At 35.6% G+C, this 9,416-nt stretch overlaps 1 protein-coding gene across 1 annotated transcript in view; it reads left to right on the forward strand.

Annotated features, from left to right (window-relative positions):
• Positions 1-8,852, forward strand: part of LOC111951204 (gamma-aminobutyric acid receptor subunit beta-2) — a 102,511-nt gene extending 93,659 nt beyond the window's left edge. Inside the window, exon 10 of the mRNA XM_023969271.2 lies at positions 2,120-8,852. Coding sequence (XP_023825039.1) covers positions 2,120-2,470 — 351 coding nt within the window. The 3' untranslated portion in view covers positions 2,471-8,852. The remainder of the gene's footprint in view (positions 1-2,119) is intronic.
• Positions 8,853-9,416: the final 564 nt, after the last annotated feature.

The following is a 9,416-nucleotide window of genomic DNA, read 5'->3' on the forward strand; positions in this document are numbered from 1 at the left end:
ATTTGCACGTGCGCTCTAGCCAACAGCTCGCAGATAGAGTGCGTGTATAGCCTACACTACATGATGAGATATTATGGACAAAAGAACGATATTATGTKTATTTGTCAAACGGCAGCCAAGCATCGATGATCATGTCACCAGAAGAAGACGCTCAATATTTATTGGAAACCTACCCTGTGAAKTTCATCACAACTTATTTCATCTGTAGCATAATAAACTGCATGCTTTCCCCGTGAGTTTTCTTCCATATGATGGTTATTATATCAATAKTTGCGCATAAAAACGTTTCCACTGACATTTCTCGCATAATACATTTTACAGAAACAAAAAGATCCCACCTTGCCTAGCATATTTTGTTTTGTCGACATTTGTAAGTTGACCGACAAATGTTCTCTTTCCATCAGGCCTGTCATGACATTTTTTATCTGACGTATTTTACTCGCATAAAAACCATTGGATGGAAACCTGGTTAGTGTGTTATTAATTTCGGAATATTATGATATGGATGATTAGGTTGTAATACAGATGTAGAATCTTAGTTTGATCACCCTGTTGCAGGAGCATTTTCCAGGAAATGTAAAACTTGTAGTGTGTTTGAGGTTTAAAAAGGCTTCTGAAATTTGTAATTTTCACTTTGAAATTTCACACATTATTTTCCAATGTATCAACCCCAACAAACATGAACGTAAATTATAATTMACATAATAATTCACATTTCCTGTTGCTGCAGGATTATTTTTCTACTGTAGCAAACTGGCACAAATTAAGATCCTACRTCTGTAAGGTCATTATATTGTTGGTTCTGTGTTCACCATGAGAATGACTAAAATGTCCCCTTACCCTCTCTATCCTCCCTCTCTAYCATACATTATTGTTTAGACCAACACTGATGTTGTTATCATCTGTTATCTCCATCTTTGTTTACACTTTGTGTTATATCCGTTTTTTTAGTCATCCAATTCTAGATTTAACAATTGTGCCTGCTATTTTGTTCATTCAACTCAACATTGTCAGTGAGTATAACTCACTGCAAAGCAGTAAGTATAGTATGCCTTTCACATTCTAGGGACCCACAGCTCCCTTTTACCCACATAAACATGGGTTTATCTGTTTTTTCAAGTTTTGTTTGCATGCCATCCCACATTATGAACATATTTATGTTAAAAGACAATTAGTACTTATAACGTATAATTATAAACTGTGTTAACACTACAATATAAATATGATATGTTGTTTTAGACACAAAAATAATCTAAGTCACTGAATTCCTTTCTAGAGTATAAACTTAAGATATATTCCATTGATATTCATTTGTCATTTTAAGATGTATGGGGTAATAGTTAGGACAGGGTGAGTAAAGCAAAACAAGTTGTTTTCTAGAACAAATACAGTATGTCATCCCAGATTTAACATGAATTGAGTTCAGGGGCTCTCACAAAAAGACAACTTTGGCGGATACTAAGTATTTTTTTAACTGCCCGCTTTGGACTAGATGTGTCAATGTGTAGTTCATACATGTATAATCTATGAGCAGAATTACTGTCTTACCTCAATTAGCCACGAAATCCCTAGTTTGAAAACGACTGTTTTTTGCACCATTTTCACTACATTTTCCCCCACGTGGGCCAGCCCCCTAGCAATTCGAGTTCAACCAATGAGCTTCAGCTCCTTGCCATATGAGTGACAGCTAGAAAAAGGCACATGATGCAGAGAGAGAGAGAGAGAGAGAGAGAGAGAGAGAGAGAGAGAGAAGAGAGAGAGAGAGAGAGACGAGAGAGAGGAGAGAGAGAGAAGAGAGAGAGAGAGAGAGAGAGAGAGAGAGAGAGAGAGGAGAGAGAGAGAGAGAGAGAAGAGGAGAGGAGAGAGAGAGAGAGAGAGAGAGAAGAGAGAGAGAGAGAGAGAGAGAGGAGAGAGAGAGAGAGAGAGAGAGAGAGAGAGAAGAGAGAGAGAGAGATGACATTGTGCACCTTTCAGAACTACTGGCTAAAAAAGTATACAAAAGTACAGAATAATCTCTTTAAGTGATGTCTTGGTATGGATAGTGAAGACATTAAGCGTTAAGTTGTCCATCCATTACATGTAGCATAACTAATAATGCATTTAATTTCTCACCTTGTAGATGGACCCGCATGAAAATATTCTACTGGGCACCATAGAAATTAAGAATGAGATGGGAGCATCGGAGCTGACCCTTGGTCTCAGTGACCCCAGGAGCACCATGTTGACTTATGACAGCTCCACCCTGCAGTACCGCAAAGCAGGGCTGCAGGCCAGGCACAACTTTGGACGCAACACCCTGGAGCGCCACATGCCTCAGAAGAAGAACCGGCTACGGAGGCATGCTTCACAGCTGAAGATCAACATTCCCGATTTGACTGATGTAAACTCTATCGACAAGTGGTCGAGAATGATCTTCCCCACTGTCTTTTCTTTGTTCAACATAATTTATTGGCTCTACTACGTCAACTAAATGGACTTCAGCAAGGGCAGAACTAAACAAACAACAAAGCTCGTTTTTCTCTGAATAGTTATCATTTTGCTGTTTGTTCTTGCAACACAAGACTGAATTACTAAAACAAAATCAGGACTGACTCCATTTTACCTTGGAACACCTTAATTGCTGGCTAACACATGAAAACCTTAGAGGAGAGAGAGAGATTCAGAACATATACTCTATGGTGCCTGTACCAGAGTTTTTGTTTATAATTTTACAAGTAGAATATTTAGTGAATTTAGTATTTTATAATTTTTAAATGTTTGTTTGCATATATTTGTATGTTTTTAAATTTTAAAATCTTTATATATATATATCTATCTATCTAATTTGTTGCCAAAACATAGTTAGAAATATTAATGATATATTGATTTTTAAATATCTCAGACCACAAAGACACTCCTTAAAACAGTTACAAGCATGTTCAGGTCAATMTTTTCTAAGATTCATTACTTCAAAGATGTAATGTTATTTATCCTAGAATTGATTTTGTCTTTATATTGTGAAGTTTCACTTTTTCATAGTATTAATATATTAAGTAATAGTAAAAGGGTTTTACGATTAACCAACCTTTTCTACCTTGATATAGTTGATAAATCATATGATTTATTTTGAAGCATTATTTCAGTTCTATGAAAGTGTTTGATAGTGTAGTAGATACTATTTTAGACAACAGAAACAAGCATCATTCCAAACCTTGACAGAAGAAACTAGAAAGTAAAGCTTATCGGCCGTTGACATTGAATGCTGTAGCACAGCTAACAGATAAATGCATCACAAAGCCTTTGATTCATGATTTGACATTGTTTTCTTAAAGTATTCACTCAGAAAAGGTACAGAATATTAACTTGAACTGAGAAGTTGAATATATTGCAAAAAATGAGAAGAGACTGAGAAAGAAATGGAGAGAGAGAATGTTGCATTAGTCATCAAAGCAGTTTAAGAGTCAGTGATAAAGTGATAGATCATGTAGAAGATCAAATATATCTTGAAGAAAAATACACAAACTTGTATCTGAAAAATTGTCCTTGTCCATTTCGGTCCTTTGTTCACATATCCGGAAGATTACAGGATAATATGATGTATTTGCTCATAATTGCTCTTCACATGGATATACCGAAACGAACATTGGCTCTAGTTTGTTAAGAAACATCAGATAGCATCTTGTAATTCCTATTCCTAATGACATTGAGCCAGCAGTTAAGGATTCTATGATAGGCATTTCATGATGCATCAAAAGCCAATCTTTCCTATCACTATGATGTGTAAATATCTCTTGTATATGACTATTTAAAAAGTCATGATATCTATCACAGTTCCAGTGAGGATCCATCCAGAATTAGGCCATGATATAATTATCTTCAGGAAGCTGGAAGGGTTTGAAAACAAAGGTTTTGAGCAGCTCCACACACTTTGGATATTATACAATGTCATTACTGCCATTTCTTTATCAAATATCCAGGTTTTGATAATAACTATACAAAACAAAGAGTATGATASAGAGAAAAGGCTGCTCTGCGAGCTGGCAAGAGAAACCACAATGCACGAAAGCACAATGCTGCTCCAAATCTCAATTGAAAATGGACTGTCGTCTTACGTCTTAAAATAATATGTTTCTTTCTGGTAATCCATTCATTACTCTACTTTCCTTCCAAATGATTACTATAAGTATACTGTAATAATACTCCTTTCCTGTCATTGCACTTCCATTAATCTACTTCTCTCCAAATGATTACTATTAGTATACTGTAATAATACACCTTTCCTGCCAAATGATTACTACAAGTATACTGTAATAATACTCCTTTCCTGTCAATGCATTCCATTACTCTACTCTCCCATCAAATGATTACTATAAGTATACTGTAATAATACACCTTTCCTGCCAAATGATTACTATACGATATACTGTAGTAATTACTCCTTTCCTGCCAAATGATTACTCCAAGTATACTGTAATACTACTATGTCCTGTCAATGCATTCCATTACTCTACTTTCCTACCAAATGATTACTACAAGTATACTGTAATAATACTCCTTTCCTGACAAATGATTACTATAAGTATACTGTAATAATACTCCTTTCCTGCCAAATGATTACTCCAAGTATACTGTAATAATACTAATTTCCTGATAATGCATTTTACTCTAATTTCCTGCCAAATGATTACTACAAGTATACTGTAATAATACTCCTTTCCTGCCAAATGATTACTCCAAGTATACTGTAATAATACTAATTTCCTGATAATGCATTTTTACTCTAATTTCCTGCCAAATGATTACTTAAGTATACTGTTAATAATACTCCGTTCCTGTCTGGTTGTTTACCTTATTATTAATACTCCATGAAGGATCACCCTATGGCAACACTGCCAGATGTAGAGTCAGCATTCAATGTAAATTAAGAAACGTCATAAACATTTTGGAAACCGAAACACACAGTAGTACATCGTACAACTGTTGCATGTACCATGTTTGACCACTGACTTTGTAAAACAACATTTTGCACACAAACAGATCCAAAAGCCATAGTGTCTGTATAGTAGGTGGTGCAACACTTCTTGGTGCTCTTGAGACTGCTCCCTCCAAACAGAGATATAGTTACAAGAGAGAGACTAGAACATTACAATTTGTCTCGTATGTTTCTTGAAAATGTATGGAAACACACAGGGATAACTGCACAAATATTATAAATGATTTATTAGTGATTTCTGATCATTTTAGTGTTTGGTGACTCCCTTAGATGATCGGTAACAATTAAATATAGAAAACAAGCCCATGAACATATGAATTTTCATTACATGTAGATGTTGTGACATCACCTCAAGTGCAATTGCATGTTTTCAACATAAGTGGTATTCACCCCMAAAAAAATCGTATTGCATTTTTTCTTCTAGCTTCTTTACATCGGCATGCTCTTTTCTCAATAATATCAATGGAAAAAAGGCCACTTCCTTCTCTTTTTTGATTAAGTCTTCTAACGCTTACTTTTACACAATCCAAACAAAGGTAGCCATCGCACTCTTGTTGTGAYGTGATGAACATCATTTACATCATCAACAAGTAATGGTTGAAAGTAAAGGGTTCGTTTTGGATTTTTTTGTGTGTTTGTGTTTTTGCAGTGTTAACATTCTATTATGGTTTGAAGTGGTGATAGAAATACAGCGTACTTATTGTTAAGATAATGATTATAAAGATGAGTGATACAGGATAAACATGAGACTACGGCTGGAATTCAGTCAAACCCACACAGCAGAAARACATTATACATTTTTTTAACATACATTTTCTGGCAGAAAAAGTAAGGAAAAGGTGCATTTTTACAAGACATGACCTAAGTGATTTTACCACTCATGTGGTTTTCTGCGGTAAAGGTTTGATTGAATAAACCCTTAATAACCATGCATACTAAATATGCCTATTTAACCAAATCTATATCTATATAATGATTTGGTTATTTGGGCTATTTTTACTTTTCACTCATGTTTAATTTATCATTACAATATTGTGTTTGTGTAATTTATTTATATATACTCATATGGCCCTATATTACATTTTGTTTAATGTTCACTCACTCTATTTTAAGATGTTACCAGATTATCTACATGTACATTTGTAGAAGCTTGAATATGATTAATACATACATTGATCTACAGAAATGTCTTGATATTGGTGTTGTACAATTTTTCACAGGGTTGGGGTAGGGCTTTAAATACTGTGTTCAAAAACCTGTTTMTTGGTGTACATATAATATATTGTTAGTAAACATCAATTGGAGCCTGAAATTCCTGTAAATAGAAGACTAAAATCAATTTTTAACTTACTGATTTGTACTTTACTGTAAGACGAATGCAAAGTCATTTCATGGTTTCAGCTGATATGACAACGATAATGTAAATATTTTGAAGAGTACCACTCGGTCACTTAGTAAAACAAACATTTGTTTTCATTGTGTTTTAATGACTCAAATCAGAATGTCTTTAGGTTTTGCCAAATTGTAAAGTATTATTAAAGGCAAGAATGTAGTTGATGTAATTTTGCAGCACATGCCTGAGGTAGCTGAGACATGTAAGCAGGAGTATAAGCATTTATAGTTCCACTGATTGGAAAGATGCACATACATGTGCACACACACACACACACACATAAACCTACACACGCACGCACGCACGCACGCACGCACGCACGCACGCACGCACGCACGCACGCACGCACGCACGCACGCACGCACGCACACACACACACACACACACACACACACACACACACACACACACACACACACACACACACACACACACACACACACACAGGTCAAGTATAAAGGAGCTTAATGGGACTCTAATAGCTAGCGTTAAGTCACCCATCTCAGGTTCGCACAACTAACCAGTTCACTACTGAAATGTTACAGAGACGTATTAATCTGCCCAGTGATGCTACAGTACAACTGTTTGTTGATTTATATATTTGCAGTGTATTATATGTATGTGTGTGTTTGCGTGTGAGAGTGTGTACGTATGTCAGCCAGTGGGATGTTTTAAAAGCACATCTGTAACTGGCAAAATGTTGGCTTCATAAAATGGCTTCACTTTGAAAAATGTGTTTGTACCTCACAGCACTTTTTCTTTCATATATTTTTATATTTCTATAGTCCTATAAAAAGATTATTCTGAATGAACCATCTTGGTGACAGTGTATGTTGGCACACACTCACAGATGAAGCCTTAGTATCCTGACCTGCCCTGGGCAGTCCCTCTAGTGTCACATCAGAGAGCAGCAAACCCCTCCCACTTCTTCACAAAGAGCACCTCCAGAACAAGATCTATACTGAAATCTATGAACCTATGAATAATGTGTTTTTAATACAAGAAAACCTGTGGAGAAAAAAATTWAATAAATATTGTATATAGTTCTGAATCTATGAATTCACATGTTTATTGCCGCTGCTGTTGGGAGTAATCTATGATGTGTCCATGTTTATTTGTCTTCTCTGTAGGCTTCTGATCATTTTCCTGTTATTCATCCATTAATCTAGAATTCAGCTTCTGTCCGTCAGTCTATCAATCTGCTGTATCATTATATAGTTTCCTATTTTGTTACACTCTGTATGAAGTTATGGTATATGGTATAGCACAATTTAGTCATGCATACATGCATAAAGAGAAATGAGGGTAAATGCCCAGTGTTCTCACTCCATTACATAGGCCTACATAGATGTTCAGGTTTTCCACTTGATTGTTTGATGGAAAAGCTTTATTTGAAACCCTGTAGAACCACTATCCATGCCTTTATCATTTTACTGTCTGTGAGATTCCTACCTTTTGTTCTTTACCTGCCTCCACCACACACACACACACACTCTTAGGAAAAAGGGTTCCAAATGGTTTCTATGATTGTCCCCATTGGATAACCCTTTCGGGTTCCAGGTAGAACCATCTGTAGAAAGGGTTCTATATAGAACCACTAAAGGTTCTACATGGAACCCAACAGGTTTCTACCTGGAACCAAAAAGGATTTACCTGCAACCATAAAGGATTCTTCAAAGGGTTCTCCTATGGAGAAAGCCGAAGAACTCTTTAAGGTTCTGGATAGCACTTTGTTTTCTAACAGTGCACCCTTTAACAGACAAATGTATGTTACGTCTAAACATACTCAGCCTCTGTATAGATGCAACTGCAGGCATGTGGATAGTTTGGAATCAAAGCTTATTAATATCAGTATTCAAAGTGTAGTGTTTTCACCTCACATTCCTWCCTGTAGAAATATGAATAGTGTTTTCACCTCACATTCCTACCTGTAGTAATATGAATAGTGTTTTCACCTCACATTCCTACCTGTAGTAATATGAAKAGTGTTTTCACCTCACATTCCTACCTGTAGAAATATGAATAGTGTTTTCACCTCACATTCCTACCTGTAGAAATATGAATAGTGTTTTCACCTCACATTCCTACCTGTTGAAATATGAATAGTGTTTTTTTATCTTCTTGAGAACTTTAATTGTTTTTGTAACTTTCTTATTTAAGAATTAATTGTTTAAAATCCAATATGAGTGGTACCTTGTTACCTTTTCTCTGTTTTCCCTTACGAACTGAGTGGAGTGGATGACTTCTATACATACCACCTCACTGGCTAAATTCATAAGAGTTGAAGAAAAGCGTCATGGCAACATGTTGACAGTGAACAATTTGTGTGATGAAAGATATTTTCTATAAAAAACAAATACAATCTTATAAAGAAATGATATATATGTATACACATTTATAAATATATTGCAGCCAATCTCTGCGTGTAAATATTAACAACTGTTGACTAGTGTGTGGTTCTTGAATTTGAAATAATGCCATTATGAATAAACAATATAATTACTGAATGTGGTTTTGTTACAATTGAGCGCTTATTTGTGTTTTCAGATGTAACGAAATAAACCTCTGACTTTAGTCCTATCAGCAGCAGTACCAGCCTGTCCAGGTCACTAACCTTACACTTAACTCATATCTAATGACATTACATAGGTCATTCAAGATCAACTGGATAGAGCATAGCATATGAATTACAGTACTTGTCCACGGCCATGATAATGTTAGTTTATGTAATTGAGTATTGGTTGACTCTGTACTGTGAAAGAAAAGTATGCACAATTTGCTTTAAGTATAGAAATATATATGCCAGCTATATTTGGATGCATCTGTAAAACCATATGTGCATCAGAGCCAGTAGAGCTTTGTTTGGTGTCCCCAAGCGAACGGTTTGAAGCCATATTGTATAGACACCTTGTGATACTTCCTATTCATTGGAGCGATAGAAGCAGTTTGATGATGTGTGTGATTTATGTTTATCTGAAAACACTTAACGGATCAAAACCTGCACATGTTCCCCAATGACTGGAAACATACAGRACCATTAAACCAATCATG

Source organism: Salvelinus sp. IW2-2015, linkage group LG23 (genome assembly GCF_002910315.2).
Source record: "Salvelinus sp. IW2-2015 linkage group LG23, ASM291031v2, whole genome shotgun sequence".
Taxonomy (NCBI): Eukaryota; Metazoa; Chordata; class Actinopteri; order Salmoniformes; family Salmonidae; genus Salvelinus; species Salvelinus sp. IW2-2015.